This window comes from Ambystoma mexicanum, chromosome 3p, assembly GCF_040938575.1.
Source record: "Ambystoma mexicanum isolate Mex_15411 chromosome 3p, UKY_AmexF1_1, whole genome shotgun sequence".
NCBI lineage: Eukaryota > Metazoa > Chordata > Amphibia > Caudata > Ambystomatidae > Ambystoma > Ambystoma mexicanum.
In genome coordinates this window covers 734,247,421-734,273,009 of record NC_090925.1, presented here as the reverse complement: position 1 = coordinate 734,273,009, position 25,589 = coordinate 734,247,421, and the positions used below count along the sequence as shown (strand labels likewise).

At 47.8% G+C, this 25,589-nt stretch overlaps 1 protein-coding gene across 3 annotated transcripts in view; it reads left to right on the top strand.

Annotated features, from left to right (window-relative positions):
* RUSF1 (RUS family member 1) overlaps window positions 1-25,589 on the top strand; it is a 525,229-nt gene that overhangs the window by 428,617 nt on the left and 71,023 nt on the right. For all 3 annotated transcript variants that reach the window (XM_069651622.1, XM_069651621.1, XM_069651620.1), the window contains exon 14: window positions 13,641-13,718. In XM_069651622.1, coding sequence (XP_069507723.1) covers window positions 13,641-13,718 — 78 coding nt within the window. The remainder of the gene's footprint in view (window positions 1-13,640; window positions 13,719-25,589) is intronic.

The following is a 25,589-nucleotide window of genomic DNA, read 5'->3' as shown; positions in this document are numbered from 1 at the left end:
GTTTGCCCTGAAAAAATGCCAAAGGACAATTTGGTAGTCAGGTCGTGCACGTCTGGGTTAGTATGAGCTTGAGCATCGAACGTGCTTGGTAATATAGTTTCTTTTATCGATACTTTCTCAGTCTCTTCTGACAATTTGACATTTGCTGTCTTGTTCGTTGAAGTTGGATCGAGGGTTTCCTTCTCTTCACGTGCAGGACTCGATCCCATTGATGCGGCTGGTGCCGTCTTTGAAGTCATATGCTTGGTTACGGGTGTATTCAATGCAAGCGACTGTGTTGCAGTTTCCATTTCAATGTGTTCAATGATCGAGGACTCTTTAGGGGTGTGCATAGGCCCATTTGGATTTGGCACTAGCTTCATTATCGATCTTAGTTCAGTCGAACTACACGCCTTTTCCACCCTAGGATCATGTTTAGATGTCGTATTATGTCGCATCCATTTTGTACATTCTATGACGGCCTGCATCAAATCGGCTTTACCATTTGATTCTTGTCTTGCAATGACGCTTAAGCGCGATTGCCAGCATCGTGAGGCATCGGCTTCATAATCGAGTCTCTTGTTGATATTTTGCGCGAGCGTTTCCAGCGTACACATTTTGGTATTTAGTGTAGCCAGCACTGAAAGATGGTCTTTTAAACAGTCGTGCAGGGCTTCGTATAACTTCATAAATGGAATCATGGCGATCGACGTTGCTTCTAGTACGTTGTTGTGAATTTGTACACCAGCAGCAGTAGACAAATGAGCTTTGTTCTTGGCATCAGAGTCTGTTTCACTATCAAGGGTGGACGATGCGTCTAAAGATTGTAAGCACGCTTTTGAAGTCTCGTTTATTTTGACGAAAGCGTTGGATTTCCTTCTGTCGTCATTGGCCATTCTGCAACCTGCAGGAGTTTTCGTATGGGGTGTACTTGTGTTAGAGAGCGGCGGATTCGGGCTAGCTCTGCTTCCGCCGTAAATGTTATCACAAGGTTTTCCATATTTTTGAATGAAGCTGTCTTCTAATCTCTCACGCATCGTTAGGAAGTCGGCTTTCAGTCTTTCAGTTAAGCGCGCTTCTCTCGCGGCCAACTCTGATGCAGACGGCTCCTTATGCCTTGGAGTTGTATTCGCATGAGCAGCTGCATAACCAGGGCCCCCTCCGACTTTTTTAGTCAATTCATTATTTGGGTCAAGCTTTGCTTGTTTTTTAACGGGGGAGTCTTTGTGCTTTATTTCATCGACATACGTTCGTTTTAGGGGTCTGGGGTCACTTACTAAGTCTACGTTAGTTCTCAAGCTATCTGTGGTGTATAAACGGTTATTCCTGTTAGCTGGAATGCCTTGTATCGAGGGAGTCTGGATACATGAGCCACGGGTTTGAGAGAGTGTAGACACGTCAGGCTCACGATTTTGGCCTGCCTCATGGGCTTCCCGCACACCCGCGGCTTGTGTGTTTGTTAAGCTGCCGGGGTCGATGGAAAGTCTGGCTGTTGGTGCCGCGTTGGTGAACGTGGCCGAAGGATCTTCGATGCTGTTCTCGCTCGTCACTCGTAGCGCTAGCAATTCGGAGTCAGTTAAATCAAAGGGTGATTCGCTCGCGTCGATATAGACTGACGGCGACGGCAGAACTGGGTCTACAGCTGTTGATGTTTTGTTCATTTTAGTCGTTTCCGATAGCTCGCACTGTGTGATGGTTCCGGCTGGTTTCCCTGTTTCAGGTAATCGATTGTCTTGACATTGTTGTGCTTCATGCACCTGTACTATCTGGGGGTCCTGGAATGCAGTGGGGTCTGCCTTTTTTGCTGCCACTGTTGCCAGTAATTGTAATGACGGTATTGCTGAGTTGTCTTTTTTAAATGGGACAACATATGAATCGGAGTTTGCAGCAATGCTTATCTGGAACTCCAAACTATTGGTCAAGTTACGGTGCAGCTGCAATACTTTGAGGCGCGTTTGGGGGCCAGAGGGCGAAGGCCGGGACGGTGGCGGGGGCATAGACTGATTTTGGGGTGCCCCGCCTAGATTAACAGTCGAAGCGCCACGAGTCATTTGGTCAAAGCGTAAGCCGCGAGAGCTACGGTAGACCAGTAAGGCTTTTCAGTGACTTTTCAGTGACTCACAATCACTGTTTGCAATGGGCGGCAGCTCCAACAATAGATAGTCGTGAATTCGAAATTCGTGTGAAGGCAGGGTGGAGCAGGTAAAAAGACCGCCTTATAAATGCTATTTGCTATTTGCAAGTAATTTAAAAAAAAAAAAAAAAAAAAAAAATGGCAGGGAGAGAGTGAGGAGAGTGGGGAGAGGGTTGAGTGGATAGAGTAGCTAGAATGGCAAGCGTACAGATCTTACCCACTCTGCCTCTGCTGTGAGCCGCACTGTCTTGGCGATTCAGCGTTTCCGCTCCTAAACCGCTCCGTGGTCGCTCCGTGGCCGCTCCGTCGTTGCTGACGAGCTCGTAGTAAGCAGCAACAGACAGCAACACACAGACCCAGGCGGCCCTTCGGCACCGGAGTCAAATGCCAACGCCAACGTCCTCAACACCGCGGTCCTCAACACCGCGGTTCCCCTTCCTCGTCTCGTCTCGTCAATTAGAGGAACGGACCCTCGCCAACGCTCGTCACCACGTCTCTCCGTCAAGCCGCACTGAATCGTTAAGCAGTGAGACAGCCGCTTCTGACAGCGAAAGTTGTTATATCAGAGGTGCGGGGAAACGGTGGGTGGGTTCGTTCGTTCATGGTGTTGTAGAACAGGATGCGAACAAGTTTTGCTCGTGCATTGCCGAATCTTGTACGGGTTGAAATGAATTAATTTGTGTACTTCAATGTGCCTTTCTTTTGGTCACGTCTGTGGCAGTTCTCCATGGAGAACAAGTCATTTATGCTTAATTTTGGACCCTGCCTGCAAAAGGGTTTTCTTTTTTTAATGCATATCTCGAAACATTGCAAGCTGACAAGAGCATTATTTTTCTTTTGAATGAGAAAACGAGACCATACCACACAGGCTGGTGGTGATGGGCTGTGGAAATTATGTTCACTGCCAGCCCAACACAGGGCCTTTCATTCCCACCTGGGATATTCTTCAGAAATGACAATGGGCAGAAATCTGATTTGTTCTGTATGCCTGTCTCTGTGTGTGTATATACAAGCATTAGAATTGTGTGAAAAGTCTATAGAGCGAGAGAACAGGCCTTTGGCACAATGGGCCCTTCCTTAAGAAATGCGGGCCTTTTTCTGCAGTTGCTTCATATGACAGAAAGAACGAGCTGACATTCTGCCCTTTATTTAGAAAGGCCATAAGGGCAAAAGTCAGGCATGTTAAATTCCAGCGGCTTGCACAATATTCCCCCTCTCCAGGCTTACAGTACGGGTAGAATGAGCTCCTGATGTATTTGTGGATCGGATTAGATGAAGGGCAGAGTTGCAGACCGTCTGTACTGCAACACTTGTCTTTCCATCTAGATCATTTATGGCTGGGCACCGTAGCATGATTAAAAGATCTGAGTTGCAAAACGTTACCCCACACCACCACCCATCCCCCAAACTTCCAACAGCCAGATGACTTGTTTTTCTGTGTGAGAAGGAAATGACAACGCAAGCACACTAACTATATATGCTATATAACTAGCTATGCAATTCAGATAACTCGGTGTACTTGGCTTCCACCGGTGGATACAAATGATGAATGTAGAGATATAGATTAAATGCCACCATGCTCTCTGCCATAAAGATAAGAAAAACATGAAGCAGAAGCAAGCTGCCGAAAAGAGGCAACTGCTAACCAGGGGTGTACCGAACGGCCATTGGCTTCAAGTAAGGCTTCCACCAAGTATTCGGCTGAAGCCAAATAACTGGTTTTCGGCCGAAATTCGCCCGAATACTTACTCAAAGCCAAAGTTCAGTACACCCCTAATAAAAACTATCAGTTAGGCCACATGATTTGATTTCATCGACAGGAGTGGTCCCAAGAGGGTTGAGGGTGTGGTAGGAGGCTTGTAACTCTCCACGCAACAAAGGGGCAAGGTAACAGGTTTTGATTTCCTCGCTCCAATGAAACTGCCTAGCTAACCTCTTAAAATTCAAGAAATTATTTCCGAGATCCTCTCCCTCTTGTTAAGGTTGTAGAATACAATTTGGGAGTATGGGTCTTTGTTGGCCAAGTTAATTTTTTTCTAGACCTTCTTGGTGTTTGTGGTCTGCTTCTATCTGGTGATTTGCAAGGCGTTCTAATAGGGCCTCTATGGGATTCATGTTTACTCTCTGGGTTATTGGATTAGATATATTGGGGACTCCCTCATCTCTTTCAGACTCAGAGTCTCTAGATGCTTCAGAGGTAACTTATTTCAAATCGCCCGAGTTTCCCTCGTCTTCATGATTGCTGTCAAAGTCTTCGCTGGGAGTCTTGGGACACTGACTAGTGGATCTCGACTTCTCTCCCGGGGTGGGTTCTCCAGTGGGAGATGTTTTAGGGTTCTCCAATTGGTTCCTGAGTTTCCCAGGATAGATTTTTCTGTCTGCGTCTTCCCCAGCTTCCAAACTTTCCAATAGAGGAGATATCCCCTTTTTGGGACTGGAATCTCGAGGGGTTCCCAATGTGGTCTCCCACCCTCTGAGTCATCAGACCCTCCCTCGTCTCTTGCCTCTAGGTATTCGGATATATCCGACCCAATGGAAGGAGAGTAGGCAGCCTCTAAGGAAAAGGTTTCTGGTGTATGCTTTAGAAACTCCCCTGAACCCTCATCACTCCCTGAGCTATCTGGTAACAAGGAATTAAAGGTTGTTTTCTCGCAAAGGTATTGAATGGTAAGGTCGAGCTATTCTTGGTGAATACTAAATCCGGAATTTTTTTCTCTGAGGATATGCTCTTAATACTGGGTCCTTAGTTTGTGTCAACCAGGTCCCACATTTGACACCATATGTAAAGGTGCAGAAGGAGGAGACTGACACACAGGTGGCATAGTGATTGTTATAGACTTGTATTAGTCAAGACAATAAAGAGAAAACCAAACTTTCCCTATCTCTAAGAGGGTTTCCCTGCCTCAACTACAATACTAAGGGTGCCTTCAGAATGTTTGTGTAAATCAATAGTCCATGGTCCTGTGTCAAAAGCCCTGCTTCTGTCCCTTGCACTTATAACTAAACTAAAGGTTGTACCAATGTTCTACGTCCAGGAGAATGACTCCCTTCTCCTGAACTAGGTATCGCAGTTCTGATTGTGATTTGCCTTTCAAGTTCTTTACCAGCGGGAATGACTCCCTTACCCTTGTCCCAGTACTTCACTGATCAAGTATAGCGGATCCTATAACACCTGGTATCAGAAAGCTCTCAGTTTTTCATTCCAGGGGAATTTCTCCCTTCCCCTGGGTCAAATGTCCACAACACAAAACTAGTCCTGCTAGGGGGGATGACTCCTTTCCCCATCTCTTCATTTCACTTGGTTTTGGACCAACTTGGTTCACTCTCCTGCCAAGCCAGGCCCCCAACACCACCAGGGGTAATGACTCCCTTCCCTTTCGTCAATGTCTGCAGTGCACAATACCAGGGGGAATGACTCCCTCCCCCTGGTCTTCCTTTCAGTTGGTTTTGGTCCAACTTGGTTCACTCTCCTGCCAAGCCAGGCCCCACGGAAAACAATATGCAAGTCGTCCTGGTTTTGTGTGGGGGTCCCCGACCCATTTTTCTCTGCTTCTCGTGATGGGCAAACTTGGTTTACTCACTCCCAAGTTCTGCCACAGGGAAGATTATGGTTGACTTTTACTTGGTTCTCTTTCTTTAGGTGGGGTTTTTCTGGATTCCCCTTGATTATAAAATATCTGCTTTTGTCGGCTTCCTGCTTCCTCATGTCTCATGTGGCTTCTGCATACTTCCCCTTCGCTATGGCATCTCTGCAGCTTGTGGGTTTCTTCTCTCGGTCTCTCGCGGCTCCCGCTGACGTCTCTCTCGCTCCAGCAACTCCGCAGCGTTTGGCTCCCTGATTCACACCTACCTATTCCAGACCACGGAGTCCACCTCTTCTCTGAAGTTGGCTTACTGCTTTGCCGGGTCTGTGCAGGATCTTCCTACGTCAGACCCTACAAAGACAGGTCTTCCTGGTTGACAGCGTCCTGGTCTGCCGGCACTTGAGTTTCCCGCACGGAACAGTTCCTCCGCTCTGTTTCTCCTGGGACAGCTTGATAGCCAGCTTAACAAGGTATTGAGTCCATCTTTGCTTTTTCTTTTGGTTGTTGAAACAATCTGACATGAATGACTAGAATGTTCATTTGTGTTTCGCAGAACATGTTTCACTACTCCGTGCCTCCTCCTCGTCGCAGTCTTTCCCACACAAGTCTCCAGTGGGTAGTCCCAGCTCTTGCTCGTTTCAGTGTGACACTGACTGCCCTACACATATACATGGGTTGGTTGAGTATAGTATTCGGGTATACATGGTGGTGGGGGTCAGGATGTGTTGGGCTGGAGTTGGCCATACTGCGTTCTACCTGATCCCCAGAGGGGGTGTCTCTCCCCATGAGATACTCCCACTGAGTACCACCCCCAGGAGGACTATCTGGTAGCAGTCTCATTTTCCTGGCCTCTTCAGAAGGAACTCCCCCTCCCCCCCCTCTGGGAGAAGTGACGACATCTCAGGATTCGTCACACTACATATTGCTATTTTTGGAGATCCTGTCTCACCAACGCTCACCCGCACAGAAGGGGAACATATACCAACCAAGTATAGGCTTTTTATAGCCCAGACGGTTTCTTTATGCCTCCTCTGGCGCACTTTTTCCTTGGCATTAACAGGTCTGAATCTGTATGTGACAAGTGGCCTGATGTTTATTTTGAGTCGTATACAAAGCAAGTTATCTTGTTATAAATTGCTTCTACTAGGTTGGCTGTGGAAAGCTAAAGATACTGACACAGAAATGGCCGGCAAAAGTATATGAACAAAGTTGTGCTGTTTCTATATAGAAAGCAACACAAGACAGGCAGATGAGATGGAAAACAGTTTGAAATGCTGCAATTCAAGCAAGATCTGACAGTCCTAATCTGAAATCCGTGATCTTTACGTTAATTAAACTGATATTCAAATCTGGTTACTACTATGAGGGTTCACCTTTCTGGATAGGAGTTGGCTCACTGACATACTTGAGTTGAAGTTGCTGCTTCTTTTCTGACTGGCACAATTAAACTTTCATGGTAAATGTCTCTCAAAGAAAGCACAGCCTCTCCTACACAGTCAGCAAACATTTTGGCAACCTGTCTTAAGGAGGGAGGGAGGGAGGGAGGGAGGGAGAGAGGGAGAGAGGGAGAGAGGGAGAGAGGGAGAGAGGGAGAGAGGGAGAGAGGGAGAGAGGGAGAGAGGGAGAGATTTCATTTCTGAGGCTTGTGGAATCTGCTTAGATCACATGCTGTGCATAGGCCGACATCTAGTGGAAGCTGCGGAGTATTACAGTTTGTTTTTCGAAAGTCGAAAATGGGCGTCGACACAGGCGTGCCAGTAATACTATCCCTAGTGTGACGTCCACTGTACCCAAGATCCCTCACGCGTCTAGGATCCTCAGATTGTTTTTTTCCGCCATACTGGTCGGAAGCATCTTGCGGAGTTCCCTGGCCTTAGCCATACTTTTGCTGTTATTATAATTCTTATTCATTCCCTTCCCCACCCCAACGTCGACCCTCGACCTCGACGACGGCTGGAGAAGTCATCGACCGTCGACTGCTGCACGACGGATCTGGGCCTCGGAAGGCCGCTGGCCTCGGCCCTTACAAGTAGGGAGAGTGGGGGGTGGTACATGCTCTTCACTCTTATATATTCCTACACTTAGCAGCCCGCTGCCTTAAGGTGCGTATGGAGGGTACCCCTTTTCAATTCTGCCCCAAGTGCAATCGCAAATACCCTTGGGTTGACAGGCACGCCACGTGCAATCTCTGCTTGCCGAGGGATCACCCCGAAGCGAACTGCAGAGCGTGTAGTAGGTTTAAACCTAAGACACTTAAGGACCGTTCGACAAAGCGTTGGGCCCACCACGCCAGGCAGGAGGCCATGGCAGCGGAGGGCGCCTTCAGCGATGGCAGCGACGCCGTACTTTCGGACGGTGAGGGCATTATGGCGTCGAAAGACAGCCGGCAAGCGCAGGTCCCCGACCTCGGAAGGTCGTCCGGCAGGGCGGCTATGGGGAAGACCCCCGGCGACGCAAGCGCTACACACCTAACACACACTAAACACACTAAGACCAACCGGACCTCGACGACGTCGACTTCCCGGAAAGAGGCACAAAAAGAACGGTCCGACTCGGTGTCCTCTGGGCGCTCTCGATCGAGATCACCTCACGACGCAAGGCAATCATCCACTCTTGCCAAGAGTGCCTCGCTACACACATTAACGGAAGTTCGATCGTCGGGAGACGAAGACGACTTCCACCCCCAGGCCGCGCTCCAAGATACCGAGACCGCGGTTAACACCAGTGAGGCCCCACGCCCGAAGCACACAGATACCTCTCCAGACCCTCGGCGCCAGGCGTCGAAAGTCTCTGGGGCCTCCAAGGGACAGGGAAAACATTTTTCCACGCACGGGGAGGGGGGGAAACAGCGTAAAGCACAGCCTTCCACTCCTGTAAAGCCATCCTCTCACCCTAGGCAGACAAGCAAACACAAGTCTACCCTGGAAAAGTCCCATAAATCAGCACCTACTAAAGTAATACCCTGTTCCAGGGAATGGTCCAGTGAAGACATAGACAGGGTTATGTCTAGAATGTCGTCCTTGGCTGATTTTTATGATAAGAACCCAGAACATTTTCTTTCATATAACCCTCAAGGGGCCACACCCTCAGGCTCCTCCGATCCTATCCCGCTAAGTAAAAAGCCCCGGTTCGAAAGACCTGAACCCTTCGACGTTCAGCCTTACTCCACTCCATATTCTACTCCACTCCCCAGTTACCAGGGGCAAGTTTTCCCTGAAGAGGACCAGGAGTTTGAAATTATGGAAGAACAAACCGGGACAGATTACTATGCAGATGATGAGGACCTGGAGGAGGGAGAAGATGAGCAGGAAATTTACAGAATAGATTCCCCAGTACAAAGCGAAGCCCCAGTTACCGACTCTCCAGTTGATAACCAGCCCCTCCTTAACAAGGTTCTCGCTCGAGCAGCGGAACATTTCCACATCGACACCCACGGTGTACAGGAGGAAAGGGACTTCGCGGAGGAGTTTGTAGGAGAGAGGAGACCGGTCGCTCAGACCATCCCTATCCTCAAATCCATCCAACGAAGAATAGATCCTTCCCTGGTGAATCCTAACCTCACCAGAGCTGTCAACCCCAGAATTGAAAAGATTTTCCGGGCAGCCCAGTCTGACCCTCTGTATATAAGGGGACATCTTAAACCAGATTCCCTAGTGGTTACCAACACTAGAAAAAGGGCTGGCACGCCCTTATCTTCATCAGAAGCTCCTCCCGACAAGGAGAGCAAAAAACTTTACGGGTTTGGCAGGAAGGTAGCCTCAACGTCCGCCTACCAAGCAAGGATTGCGAATTCCACCACCCTGTTGGCTAGTTACAACTGCCATCAATGGGAAGAAGTCGCGGCGCTCATTGCCTCTGCTCCAGAACCGTTAAAGGGCCAGCTGGCTCGAATCTCGGCAGAGGGGAGAGCCGTGTCTGGTTGCATTTTAAAAGCAACTTTCGACGCCGCGGACAACGCAGGGAGATTGATAGCAGAAGGTACTGTTATCAAGAGACATGCGTGGTTACGGCAGTCGGGATTCAAGACAGAAACCCAGGCTTCTTTAATAGACAAGCCAGTGGAACCCGACCTATTGTTTGGGAAAGCGGTCGAAGACGCACTTAAAAATGCCAAAGATGAATATGAGACTCTCAAATCCCTTGGCCAGCTTACCAACAAACCCCCTAACCAGAGGGGGAACAGTAATTTTCGTCGCCCACGCGGCCAAAATTCGCAAAGAGGCAACTATGCCCAGGGACAGGGTACACAATGGAATAACAACCAGCAGTCTACCCAGAGTTACGGCAGGGGTAACAAGAGAGGTCGTGGAAGAGGCAGAGGCAGCCCCAACAAGGGAGGTGGCACGCCCCCACCAAAACAGTGACGCTCAGTTCAAGGTCCCTTGTCACGCAACCCCAGTAGGGGGACGCATTTCCACCTTCACCCAGGCTTGGGAAGGGATCACCTCAGACAGATGGGTGCTGTCAACAGTATCCGCAGGATATTGTATAGAACTACTGCAGCGTCCCCGGAACCATCCTCCACGACAAAGAGTGCACTCCCTAGAGCATCAGAGGATCCTTCTCGAGGAGATCGCCACTCTGCTAGAAAAGGACGCGATAGAACTCGTCCCAGGACACCAGGTAAACAAGGGTATCTATTCAACTTACTTCCTTGTGCCAAAGAAAGATTTGACAATGCGCCCAGTATTGGACTTACGGCCTGCCAACAAATATGTCAAGCCCCAAAAATTCCGTATGACCACGCTACAAGAGGTAATCCCCCTCCTAAAAAAAGGGGGATTACATGGCAACCTTGGATATGAAAGATGCTTATTTTCATATTTCCATGCTCCCAGCGCACAGAAAGTACTTGCGCTTCAAGGTGGACAGTCGCCACTACCAATTCAAGGTACTGCCCTTCGGGATAGCTTCAGCACCAAGGGTATTCACCAAGGTACTGGCGGTGGCAGCTGCACACCTACGCAGGGAGGCAATCCCGGTGTACCCTTATCTGGACGACTGGCTCATAACAGGGGAAACCCCAGGAATTTGCAGGTCAAACATTCAGAGGACTATCGACCTCCTCCACGAATTAGGCTTCTCTATCAACGAAAAAAAGTCAAGTCTGGTGCCAAGCACCTCAAAACAGTTTCTAGGAGCTATCCTAGATACTCAGAAAGGATTGACCTTCCCTTCGGAAGAGAGAATTCGGAATATACTTCTGCAAATTCTGCATTATCAGTCAGGTCAACAGATAACAGTACGCAAAGCTATGCGGTTACTGGGCATGATGGCGTCATGCATTTACCTGGTCCCCCATGCGCGTCTGCGCATGCGTCCCATGCAGGAATGGTTGGCGAAACAGTGGTCTCAGGCAAGTGGTCAGTGGGACGATCTAGTGGTTGTTTCGCCAACACTCGTACAGAGCCTACACTGGTGGACAAGAGAGAATCTCGCAAAGGGGAAACCCTTTTACGATCCCGAAGTACAAGCCGTGGTGACTACAGATGCATGCCTGACTGGGTGGGGAGCTCACATCTCCACCACACAGCTCAGGGTCTCTGGTCTCACTCAGTAGCCAAGAACCACATCAATCTGCTAGAGCTTCTGGCAGTATTCCGAGCGCTAAAGGCGTTCGAGCCCCATCTACTGAACTTGTCGGTGCAGATCAGGACGGACAGCACGACAGCCATGTTCTATCTGAACAAGCAAGGGGGGACTCGTTCGCCAAATCTGTCCAAGCTTGCCCAGAAAATATGGATATGGGCACTCAGACGGAACATCTTCCTGTCATCGCAACATGTTCCAGGGGAGTTCAATTCCCTTGCGGATGCTCTAAGCAGAGACTCCCTCCCAGAAGAACACGAATGGGTCCTTCACAGAGACGTAGTAGAAGATCTCTTCTCTCAGTGGGGTTTCCCCACTATAGACCTATTCGCCACAAGCGAAAACAAACAATGCCCAGGATTTGCATCCAGGTTCCCCCAGCCGGACTCCCAAGGGAATGCCCTGTGGATGAACTGGTCAGGGATGTTTGCGTACGCTTTTCCACCAACTCCTCTCATCAGGAAGGTGGTGTACAAGATGAACAAGGAATCGATGACGCTCATCCTAGTTGCTCCCATGTGGGCGAGACAACCATGGTTTCCACACCTACGCAGGATGGCGGTGTGCGAGCCCATCAGACTCCCAGCCTGGTACAACCTACTGTCCCAGCAACAGGGTCAAACAGTGCATCAGGAACCCAACTCTATGAACCTAGCAGCATGGCTCCTGAAGTCATAGAGTTTGGACATCTCAAATTACCACAGAGGTGTATGGACATTCTAAAGGAGTCCAGGAAACCAAATACAAGGCACTGTTACTTTGATAAGTGGAAAAGATTCGTTATCTGGTGCCAGAATAAACAAATCAACCCGGTTGATTGCACTCCTTCCAACGTTGTGACATACATGCTCCACCTGCTGGATGCAGGGTTGGTTTTTAACTCGCTGAAAGTACACCTGGCAGCCCTCTCGGCTTACACCACATCCCATAACAAGGTCTCGTGGTGGAAAGTACCAGTGGTTAAAGCCTTCATGGAAGGAGTAAAGAGACTTCACCCTCCTATTTCGAACCCACCGCCAGGATGGGACCTCAACGTGGTGCTAGCTAAGCTCATGGGACCCCCATTCGAACCCATGCATAAAAGTAGTCTCAAACACCTGACTTATAAAACGGCCTTCTTAGTAGCCATTACCTCCATAAGAAGGGTCAGTGAAATTCAGGCTCTGTCAGTGCAGAATCCTTTCTTTACTATCCACAAGGACAAACTGGTTTTACGCACACACCCTAGGTTCTCACCTAAATTCATATCCAAGTTCCATGTAAACCAGTCCATCGAGCTTCCGGCTTTCTTCCAAAACCCGCAAAGCTCGGCTGAAGTGAAACTACACACCCTAGATGTGCGTAGGGCGGTCCTATACTATGTAAATAAAACCAGACCGCTAAGGAAAACAGATCAACTGTTTGTCTCCGTAGCTACAGGCAAAGAGGGGGATCGCGTCTCTAAGGGCGCTATCTCGAAGTGGATTATCAACTGTATACAGCTGTGTTACTCTCTTTCTGAAAAGACTCTGCCTTTTACGCCAAGGGCCCACTCTACTAGAGGCATTGGTGCCACTCTGGCTTTCATTGCAAATGTTCCCCTCGACACCATTTGCAAAGCAGCTACTTGGAGCTCTATTCACACTTTTACTCAGCATTACTGCATTGACACTCATTCCAAGACAGATACACAAGTGGGACAAGCGGTTCTAAGACACCTGTTTGCTCATGACCCTTCTCACATCCCACCTCCTTCTTCTGGTACTGCTCGCTAATCTATGCACAGCATGTGATCTAAGCAGATTCCACAAGCCTCAGAAGGGATACATTACTCACCGTAATCGTATTTCTGATGCTTGTATCTGCTTAGATTCACATGCGACCCACCCTTCCTCCCCTCCGAGAGAAGGCGCATGATTACTTGTAGTCTTACCTTTCTGTCTATCTGCTTGGATTATCTGTACTCACGCTACTCCTCATGCTTCCTCATGTCGGGAAAAAAAATACAATCTGAGGATCCTAGACGCGTGAGGGATCTTGGGTACAGTGGACGTCACACTAGGGATAGTATTACTGGCACGCCTGTGTCGACGCCCATTTTCGACTTTCGAAAAACAAACTGTAATACTCCGCAGCTTCCACTAGATGTCGGCCTATGCACAGCATGTGAATCTAAGCAGATACAAGCATCAGAAATACGATTACGGTGAGTAATGTATCCTATATATATATATATATATATATATATATATATATATATATATATATATATATATATAGCTTTAGGGCCCTGAAGGAGAGCTGTAGTGTGGCATGGGACCTTGTGCTCGGGTGTGTGTTCCACCTCATTGATAACACATATTCTTTCTTTCCAGTGCCACACCACAGAGTTTGGGAGACGGTGATGGAGACACATCAACTTGTAGACCAAATATTTCCAGAGTTCTTGAAAGGTAAGAATGGTTCAATCCCAGCTACATTCCCGTGTGTTTTGCCATTTGCGGTCAGTGGGGGCTGGAGTGTAGTATTTGATTTTGCTCTCTGGTGGTCAACGGAGGGGCATCACTGTATTTATTCCCACTGAGTGAGAAAAGGAGCATTTGGATTTCACGCTGCACAACACAAAATAACCAGGCTTCATGAAGTTCCCATGAGTGAAACACGTGACAGCCATTTATGAATCGGAACTTCTTTTTTTATGTACAATAGGCTATTTCTTTTATCAAAATTTGGTTATGTGTGCATAATAAATATGAAAGCTACAAAAGCTATTCTTAAGCAACTAAATCCAAATGTATGGCTTGGCGCAAACGAAGGCCATCAAACCCACGTATCACACGTCCCCACTTCTGGAGGCACAGGAACAATGCTGAAATCGAATCAACCACTCATGTACAAGCTGTTATTTCTGGAGCCTAAAACAGCCCTTTTCTCCAAGCTCATTAGCCCCCCCCCCATGTCTTTGCACCTTTAAACAAAGGCACTTACTGTCACATATGCACCTACACCACTTTAGAAATTGTTGGCTGTCTGCTAACATATATTGTGGAAAGTTGTTATTGCTAAGCACACACTACATAACATCTAGAGATATTAAATATATTTATACAAGGACAGAGTAGTATTTTAAAATAGTACCAGCATATTTACAATATCTCTTGCAAGTGTCTGAGGTGCCTTCTAATGCCTGGGAGGAATGGTATTGTTCATCAGGAACCACTGAGATATTCAAATTCCACAAACTTTACATTTGCTTCAGGTCATATCTGGCTGATGGAGGTCATGCCTGTAGAATTCTCTGTCTGCGGGGGAGAGGGCACCCTGGGATGAGCATGTGCAGGCTTACTCTGATTTGTCTGGAGTGGATGTGTCTCGGAAATTCACTTCCAAGCACAGCCTTCTTCAGACTGTACGCTCACTGACCCAACTGAAGGAAGAAGGGTTGGTTTGCCTCTTGTCCGCGCACAAAACACAATTGAAATCTCAAATACAACTAGTTTTTAATTATTCCTCAAACAGCCGGACACGTGTTTCGAGCTGCTTACACAGATGTAGTAGAATACAGATTAGAATAAAAAACAGTTTACATAGTGAATAAGGATAAGAGAAAGAGAACCAGACCCAAGCACAAGACATATCGGTGGTTTGAAATCTATACTGTAGGCAACTTTGGCAGGTTGTCCACACCTTGCTTCAATCTGCAGCCCAACACTTAACTAAGTTACAGTCAGGGCGCCAACTTCTCAACCAGTCCTTCCTTGCCAAAACACAGTCGATAAAGTCATTATAAACCTTGACCTGACCGACTTCCTCCTAAGCCCACACCCAGCACACTCTCTCCATGTAGAACCACCCTCTTCATTGACCTTTTTGATCATTGGATCTCCAACACCCTCATCCCTCTCACACCGACGAGATGCACCTGTCACAGAATAGACGACAATCCTAAGTGGTACACACCGTCCGTCAAATCCCTTAAAACCCTCAAGCATTGCCTGGAGCGGACTTGCAGGACCAACCCCACACTCCAAAATAGAACTGCCTATGCAAGAAGCAACAGAGTCTACTGGACCCTAATTAGAAAAGCCAGAAAAACATATGTCCATCTCCTGTAACCCTCGCAGGGGACTCCACACGATCATCACAGAATTCCAGAAGCCATGCTGTTCAACTCCTGCCTCACTTCATGCCCAATCCCTCATCGATTCTGTCTGACCACTTTCAAAACATCACTATTGATAGACACTGTTCCACCATCTTCAAACTAGCTTCGGCCATCCCCCGTCTTCTCCCACTTTACCTAGCCCCTCTCCTCCCCTGCCCACTCTGCTGGTCCTCTCCTCTATCACTCATATTTTCAACCCGCAGTTCCTGAAACTTCTAGCACAAAGCCGCCCCTCCGGCTCTCCAGGAGATCCCTGTCCCCCCTCACTCCTTAAGAACATCCTAACTACCAACTGTGCAGACACTGTTGCACGGTTCATAATTAACCATTCTCTTCTGGCATCTTACCAGAGGCATTCAAAACTTCCTACGTCATGCCCCTTCTTAAACCCTCTGTCGACTCCCCCCTGCTTCTTTCCAACTACCACCTTATCTCAAACACCTGCTTCATTGCCAAACTCTTAGACCGCACAGCTTGCAAGCAGCTCTGCCTTTTCACAGAATCCAACTGCCTTCTTGACCTTGCTCAATTTGGATTCAGACCCCTTCGAGGAACAATCTTCTCATGTCCTTTTGGGATGATTTAAAAAGAACAGCAGACTCGGAAGGCTGTGCTGCACTCATCCTGCTTGACCTATCTGCTGCTTTTGACACCATTGACCACGCCATGCTCACAGATAGACTCCACTCTCTAGGCATCAGAGACTCAGCTCTAAGATGGATCACATCTTTCCTTTCCAATTGCTCACAAATCATGCTTCTTCTTCCTTTCTCCTCCCCCTCTCGCACTGTTCCCAAAGGGGTCCCAAAGGGAGCCTCCATGTCCCCTCTCCTCTTCAATCTGTACCTTCGTCCCCTGCTGGCAATCATCTGCTCTCGTAACCTTACCTGCTATAAATACACAATGGCATCCAGATAATTTTCAAGACCCCCAAGTCACCGGCCTTCCCCTCGTCCCTCCCCCTGCCCTGAACTTGCCTCTTGCCTTTCTGAAATCGACCACTGGATGACGGCTAACCACCTCCTTCTCAATCCTGGCCAAACTGAAATCCTAATATGCAGTGAAACATCTCTCCTCCCCAACCAACCCCTTGGCCACACTCCCTTAGACACCCACCCGCAGCATCCATCTTCGTAAAGAATCTTAGATGCACGCTGGACTCGGACTCATCACTCTCTCACCACATTAATGTATCCAGAACTTGCCATGTCCACCTACGCATCCTATGGCGAATCTTCCCTCATCTCTGCTACCCACACCGAGTCCCTGCAATCCTTGCCATCATCTTTGCCTGCTTATACAATGCCAGAGTGTGGCCTGGTTGAAGTATGGGGGCTGTATCACCAGCAGTCCACAGTGCCCATCTCTATCTACCAGGAAATAAAGGTCCTCCTTACACCCTTATTGCCAATCTCAGCAGAGTGGCTTGTGCCAGAAAAGGCCTGTCATAGGCGTTCGATAGAGTGGACAGGCGAAGATTATGGACCAAACTGGAAAACTGGAAATGCCTGAAAGAGCTACTGGACTCTGTGATGGCCTTACACGAGAACACCAAACTTAGAGTGCACCTTAACAACCAAGGGATGCTATTGCGTGAAATTCCATCAAACCGCAGAGTAAAACAGGGCTGCCCTTTAGCCCTGGCCTTATTTATCGCCTATTTAGGTGATTTTAAGGAAGCTGAACTTTCCGTAAGATCCTTTCCTCCTAAGCTGGGAAACGTGAACATCTCACGCTTACTATACGCAGTCGACCTTATTCTGTTAGATCAGACACAGATAGGCCTCCAGCGCCAACTAAACAACTTGGCGGCGTATATGGACCAAAATAATTTGCAAATAAATGAGAAAAAAACGACTTGGGAAAAGCTCTATGAGAAAATAAAACTAACAACAAATGGCTTCTGGGTGATGTAAACATTGAGGTAGTGCCATCCTACAAATATCGAGGGGTTTTAATAGATGCATCTGGTAAGGAAGAGACAATGCAAGCAACACTCTGGAAAAAAGCAATAAACCTAGCAGCTCAAATGAAGACCCTGGACAGGAATACAGGAAATTTTCAGCCATACCACTTATACAATTCTACAAAGGGAAGGTAGTCCCGACCCTTACCTATGGGATGGGTGCAACTCTGAACATGCCCAACACCATATGGAGAAAACTGGAAGGGTTTCTTTGGAAATCCCTACTAGGTCTACCAAACTCAGTCTCAGTGGATCTTATCAGACTAGAACTAGGCCTGCTTTCTCTAGAACAATCGGTAACACTTGGTGCCATGCAACTCTTCAGAAACACCTCACTACCTGAGGCCCCGCTGACCTATAAGATCATCGGAAGTGAAATATTAAACTGCAAGCTGACCACCTTAAACAGATGGGTGGATAAGCTAAGACAGAAACTGGCGGAGGTGCCATGTACAGAAGAAGATTTGCAAATTAATCCAGTAAGAGTAAAATCCAAATTGGAAGCCCAAGACTGGATTAATACCCTTGAAAAAGCACAAGGAATTAAACTCACAAAACATCTGCCACCGACTTTCAACAGTCTGAACGGGCTGCTGCCGTATTGCACAAAGTTCCCGGATAAACAACTAAGGATTACCTACATGAGAGCACGCCTAAATCTCCTCCCCACCCGTGAAATTCGGGCAATTAGACTAAAAGCGGCCACGAAAGAATGCAGACTATGTGGCGATCCAAATAAACCGGAAACAGTACGACATCTGCTGATGCAGTGTTCAGAGCTAAGAGAAGTACGGGCTGCGTATTTAAACAACCTGTGCACCGAATTCGTGGGGCTTCAAGAAGAAGAAGAAGAAGAAGAAGAAGAAGAAGAAGAAGAAGAAACCACATGGTGGAACAGGTTGATATCCGGAGAAAAGACGCCCTGGGTTTCAGCAACGGCAAAAATTCTGGAAGCCGCCTTACACAAAATAAATGCACAATCTTTAGCAAGGGCCACACAACAAGTAGACCATCCGTCCGGATGATAGTATGTGGAAACAGACCCCAGCTTGAGTATAGGAGGGTCTGGCGAACCCAATCTAACACTAGTGAGCCTCCCCTACCTCTTCTCGGACTGACGGACTTTGAACCTTTGAATGTCGAACCTTAAAATACAATTAATGTATACCCTTCCACCTTGGAAAACCGGGAGGGATCATTCTATGTCAACTTCAGTGGACATGGCACCAGACTTTCTTTCCTTGCTGTTCGCTGCTCCCTGCTTCTCTACCTGCCTTGCTCTCCTCCTCCTCTTCCTTCGTCTACTCTTCCGTCCTATTCTTCCTCTTTTTCGTCGTCATCCTTTTCTTCTTCCTCTTTCTTTCTCCTCGTCTGCATCCTGTCTCCGCTTTCTTGTCTTTTCAGTAATTCTCTTAGCTCTCAGGGAATAGTCAAGATTCTTGTAAAAATTGCTAACTGTGATTATAAACAAGTAAAAAAAAAAAAAATAGGCTTGTTAAAGAACCAATGTCGGGAAGTTTGAACGGCCTCTCACTTTTCTGTGCCATGTGGTCAACACTGAGATTTCTTTTTCCAGGGCATCTTAGTCCATCAACTGTCCACTGTTTCTCAATGCCCTCCACCAGTAAAGGAGTGGGCATAAATGTCACAATGCCTGGGTAACATGTTGCAGGTACTCATTGAGCCTGAGTGGTGCTGGTAGTCACATATCTGGGCAGGATGCTTCAGATATTCACAGCATCACAAGAGTAAGTTGCTAGACTGGCTTGGAGCAGCCAGCCTGGACATGCTTTATTACAGTGACATAGCATTTTTACTGTCAAATCCAGCAGAAGTAAGTTCTTATCTGTGTGACGAATCTGACAAATTTGCAACTTCACAACCCCCAAGAAATCCTCCCCTCATGTTAAAAGTAATGAACAGAAATAAAGGTTGTGTGGAATATATCTGTTCCCTAACTCGACGAGGAGGTCACACAAGGATGCACAGAACTACAACCAACATGCTAGTTGTTTTCTATCACCTAATAGTAATCCGAGCATAGAAAGCAAGGACGGACAAATGCTATGTTGTTGTAGTGGTAACAGGAGTAACCGTGGCAGTGGTTGTATAAGCAGAAGGAATCATTGTATCGCGGTTGAAAATAGAAGATACTGTCAGAAGTTCTGATGGAAGATTGAATAGCACAGCTACATTGTTGCACGTAGAAAGAGAAAGGAAATACTTCAGAGAAGTTTTCCAACTGGTTTCTTTCCCTGAATGAAAGCAGCAAACAAAAGTGCAGTGGTGCGCAGTATACAGAGTTGAAATCTAGTTCACAACTACTAAGACTGGCGGAAGACCACTGTGGGAGCCCAAGAGACAGCAGAAACCAGGGCTTCAGTCAGTGGTGCCACCTCTGTCTTCATAAGCCACAAGAAAGCTGCACTGTAACAAAACCAAAGCGTGTGTCAGAGCCTGCGTTTAATGAGATGCTACTCAATCTGAAACCCTGCTGCTGCAAAGAAACACAAGACAACTAAGGTACTGTAACTAGGTGGTTACTGTGCCAAAGCAAGTGTCAGAGCAGACACCTAACAAACATCTCTTTGGGCTGGATTACCACAGACCGCGGGAAGCAATACGACCGCTTATCAAAGCCTCTATCGCTGTGGGACCGGCAATCATGGAGCCAGCAGGGAGAACAGACGAGAAGCCTAGAGAAGACTTACTTCCTCAAGTGGTGCCAAAGGAACGGGTAAGAAGGCGATTTATTACTGATGACTCTTCGATACTGAAAATCACCTGAACCAAGTGGGGTCTCAAAAGATTAATATCATAAATAGGAAGTAAATAGTAAAGTGGATAGGAGAAGAAACCCACGTTACCACAGAAGCATAAATGGAGAGCCAAGTTGATGTTCTTCTGTGAGAAGATTAAAAATACCCACTCTTCCTCGTCCCCATAGTCTTGTGTATCAAATTTGGTAATACTTTGCAGAAAAGATGGCAAGGCCTGCCAAAGATCAGGGAGAACCTCGATAAAGCAATTGCTTACAAAGAACCATCTTGGGAAAGACCAGGGGATGCAGATTGTCCCCTTTAGCATTTAGTACCAACTACTATAGGAAGGGAGTCGGATCCTCAACTGTAAACATTCCAACATTTTGGGATTACTTATTAAAACAGTGAACAGGAGAAGAACACTGGGCTGTAGAAAAACACCCAAAAGACATTTTATTCTCTCCTTATGATAGATTTTGGTAACCTATGGAGTGTGAGGGTCGGAATAGGTTTTAGACACAGGGCGGTGAACATTATTTTGGACATTTTTTAAGGACTGTCTCATTAGTTTGTTTTGTTAAGACTGGGAACCCCCTCTTAAGTTAGGGCTAGTGAGGCATTTTTCCACCCCTTTTATTATTTGAATAAAAGCATTTGGAGAACCAAACAACCTTGTGTCTGCCTCCCCCCAATCCCTTGCATATGGTGTAAGAGGTGTGATTCGGCCTAGTTGAAACAAACTTGGAGACCCACCCAAGAGACTAGATGCATTGAGTGATCTCTACTCCTAGTAATAAGACCAGTGGGAAAGAATGGGCTAATGCCATCTTTTCCACCAGTAGGTGCTATAGCTTAGATGATCAGTCCCATATAATAGCTTACGACCAAAAGAACAGGGTCATTTGAAAAACCCTGAACCTCACAGCCACCTACATTTTAAAGAGCTTGCCTTCCATCCCTTACACTCCCAGACTATCCTTCCCGTAAGGAAAGTTGTAGAGGAAAAGAGTTATAATCTTTTTTGCCTTCAATAGTATTAGGTTTCTGGCTGGGGGAAAATACTCATCTCTTTAGAATTACGAGTAAACCTCCCTGCCCATGTTGCCATCTATATTATGCCACCTGTGCAAGCTGAGCAGAAGAGAGGGAGTAAACTATTACCTCTTTTGTCCAACAGAGAGGAAATCATTTTTTGCTCGACACCTGTTAGGATTAAGAGAGGGAAGTGATGGGACACTTGATATATGAAAACTTATCAGAGTAATCACCCAGTCAAATCTAATGGAAGAAACTAAGCTCCAATATTTTATTTTGATTTCATCTGAAAACACCCATTGAACTAGACTCCCATGTTGGATGTAACCTAGACAGAAGACTTCTAAGTGAAGAGGATAACCCTCCAAGTCTCAACACACCAGGAAAGCCTCTTTTACCCGAAGGTGGAAACTCCCTTGGAACAATAGGTTCTACGCAGTTCCTTGACAGGACAGACTGAAGAGGAAGAATCGTTCGGTATAATAAAACCTCCCCAGCGCTCTCAGAAACCAGAGGCCCCTCCCAGAATATTTAAAGCCACAGTCAACTTCCCTTCCCACAGTTAAACAGAAGGTCCCATAGATAATTATAAACCCTAAGCTTGCATACAACGTGAGAAATATGCCACCTGGCTACTGTGAGGTGTCAGAAGTGTGAGGCGAACAATTTTGTAGAGGGTTCAACTTTTGCCTTTTTTTATTAAGTAATACAGATAGAACAAACGTCTCACTGTACCTACCCTAACCAGGATTTACCTGCCTAAAGTAAACTAAAGGGAATACTCTAACCAAGGGATCCTTAACCCACACACTTTTTTTTTAAACAGACTTTTTTTCTTACACATGCGTCGGTAGTCGACAGCTTGTATCACATCATTTATTATTGCAACAAAGCCCAACACATTAACACTTTTAACCCACAGCCAACTGGCCCCACCCACATTCCCTCCCCCTTATTCTGCCTGATAGACTAGTACCCATCTTGGATTTGTGTCTGCTTCCTGGTGGTGGATACCCTGTAGAAGTTACAAAGGAGTTTCGAATGGATTGTGTCCTCCAACGTATTCCACATCTTTGACATGTAATGTGCACAGCTGTGTGCTTTGCGAACTTTTTCGGTAAAAGGCATCCTGCGTCAATGGTGTCGGGTTGATGTCCTTCCAGGGCCTCCATCTAGGACGACGTCACCGGATGTTATTAAAAGGGCACGTGGCGCCCGTATCCTCAGTTCAGTTTTTTCTGCAACCGTGTTTGCTTCGGAGATTCGTCGTGCCTCGTGTATTCCTTGTGAATATGTCTTCTTCAACGCCTCCGACTCCGCAGTCTGGTTTCAAGACTTGCCGGGACTGCAAGTCGAAAATGTCGATTACCGACCTCCATCGCGTTTGTTTACGGTGCTTGGGTGAGAGTCACGACACTGATGACTGTTCCAAATGCCAGTCGCTGACTACTAAGGCCTTTGCGAGAGCGTAAGGGGAAGCTTCAGGTAGGTAGGGGTTCTAAACCCAGTAAGTCCTGTAAATCAAAGTCCAAGGGGATGTCTACCGACGATTAGAGGGGTGACTCTCCACGTCGGGAGGAGTCGCGGGGTTCTTGGTGCCAGAGTGGTTCCCGCCATTCGTCCTCCTCGTCTCGGCATTCTAGGAAGTGCTGTCAATGGTCGCCTTCCCCGTCCTCCTCGGAGGATGGAGCCGCGAGGAAAGTGGCTTGCCCAAAGAAGTCCTTGACTCCGGAGGAATGAGCTGCCTTTCGGGAGCAGATGTTAGCGATTTTTCAATCGCAGGGCACAGTTCCGTCCACGCCTTCTGATGAAGCCGGCAAGGAACGGTCTCGTACCGTGGTTCACAAGCCTTCGAGCTCGGGTCCTCAACGCAATGGTCATTGGGAACCTTCGCGGTCCCGTTCCGACAAGGCTCAGGACAGTCGCCAGAGGCGTGCTTCCCAGTAACGGTCCTCGTCTCCAGCGAGAACGTAGAAACCGGGTAAGGGCTCAAGCATCGACGTCGTCGGCGCCGTGTCCGTCAGATACCGACGTCGAAGCTTTGCCTTCATTTCAGCCCTCGGTGTCGATGCCGAAGCCAGCGGCGCTCTCGACGCCAAAGCCTTCGGCGCCCTCAAAGCCTCTGGGGCTTTTTGCCCGAAAGTTACCGTTGGATATCCCTGATACTGTGGATCCTCCAAGGAAGGCTCCTTATAAGTCTGTGAGGCCTGTGGTGGACTCCAATCCCTCTTCTGTCCCGAGGTAGGACTTTTCCCTCCCTCTGAATGACATATACGAGGAGGAGGAAAGGTCAGACTTTCATACGGACCCTGATACGGAGTTGAGGCAAACTCTTCATGATGCTAGTGGTTTGGACACTTCTCCGGAAGTGGAATTTGGCAGGCCTGAGCCTGGGGCTCATGCTGAGTCGTCTTACAGAAGGCTCATGGCTAGGGTAACAGAGTATCTGGGATGGTCCAGTCCTCCTGAAGATTTTGTGCAAGATGATCTAACTGACATTTTAGATCAAAGGTCCGTCCTCTGACCCGGTGTTACCTTTTCATCTGACATTACAGAAAAGGGTGGCGGCTGCTTGGCAATCACTGGAATCTCTTCCGGCTGTTAACAAATCGTTAACCAAAAAATACTGCCCTTCCGGTAGCAACCCCACCTACCTTTCGTCTCACCCCACTCCCGAGAATTTGGTGGTTCAGGCAACTACGGCCACCTTGAGGCAGGCGGCGTACCCTACCATCCCTCTTGATGGGGATGACAAACGCTTCGACGGTTGGGCACGCAAGGTTTTTTCTGCGGGGAGTATGGCGTTGAAGTCTGCCAACTCCACTTGTGCCTTGGCAAGGTTTTCACACACTCTGTGGAATTGTGTTTCTCTAGCGGCTGAGCATATTCCAGAAGGGGAAGAAAGGGATGGGTTCCTTGCTCTCGTGCAAGATGGCAAGTATGCCATGTGTGAATCCCTTCAGTCGGGTTTGGACACGGCTGACAGTGTTAGCTGGTCCATGTCTGCGAGCACCGTTATACGCAGATTTGCGTGGTTGCGGAAGTCGGGTTTTGCTCCGGATATGCAAATCCATCTTCTGAACATGCCCTTTGATGGTGCGCTTTTGTTTGGTAGCAAGGCTGATGAGAGCCTTGATAGGTTGCAGACCTCAAAAGCTGCTGCTAAATCTTTGAGCACAGCTGTGCGTCAACCTCCGCCTTTTCGTCCTAGAGGACAGCAGTGGAGGGGGGGTTCTTTTCGTTAGTACTCCTCCTATGGTAGAACGAGAGGGGCCGCCAGTCAAAGGGGTCTGCGTAAAAGTACCCGTGGTGGTCGGGGAAATAGAGGTGCCAAAGCCGCTCAGGCAGCTGACTCTTTGCCTTCAGGCACTGCCGCAGCCGCTCCTAAACAGTCATGAGGTCATGTCCCATGGTTTGCCGGTTGGGGGCAGACTGTCTCAGCATCTTGAAGAGTGGAGAGCCATTACTTTGAATGCGTGGGTGCTGGATACAATCGCCCACGGCTACTACCTTCCCTTCCTATAGCGGCCTCATGACTATCCACCGGGGAATCTCTCTTTGAAGTTTCCGGATCCACTCCTTGTGCAGGAAATCTTGACCCTGCTAGAGAAAGGTGATATAGAACTGGTGCCTGTAGCGGAGAGGAACAAGGGATGGTATTCCACTTATATTTTGATCCAAAAGAAAGATGGGGGATTGAGACCCATCCTGGACTTGCGTTGGTTGAACAAACTTCTCAGGAAGGACAAGTTTAAGATGGTCACTCTTTCTCAAGTCCTCCAGGCCCTTCAACTTCAGGATTGGTTGGTGTCTCTGGACCTACAGGATGCTTACTTTCATGTGCCGATTCATCCCAAGCACAGAAAGTACCTGAGGTTTGCGGCTGGCAGCTCGCACTTTCAGTTTCCGTCCTGCCATTCGGATTGACCTCCGCCCGAGGGTCTTCACCAAGCGAATGGTGGTGGTGGCAGCATATCTCGGGCGAGGGGGGGGGATTCACGGCTACCCCTACCTAGACGACTGGCTGATCCGTGCGCGTTCTCCCGAGCAAGCATTGGATCACCTCGGTCTCACCTGCTGCTCCCTCCACAGGCTGGGCTTCTCCCTCAATTTCAGGAAGGCGCATCTGACACCTTCCCAACAGCTCCAGTACATCGTGGTTGTGTTGGACACGTCCTTGGGGAAGTGCTCGCCTCCCAAGGTAAGGGCTCATCACATTGTGCAGATGGTGGACAAGTTTCAACATTCCCATAGTCTCCCGGCTTTCGAATTATTAAGGTTGCTCGGCCTCATGGCTTCCTGCATTTTTCTGGTGCCAGAGGCCAGACTGCAGATGAGATCCCTGCAATGGGTACTCGGGATGCAGTGGTCACAGTTCTCAGGCAAGATGTTGGAT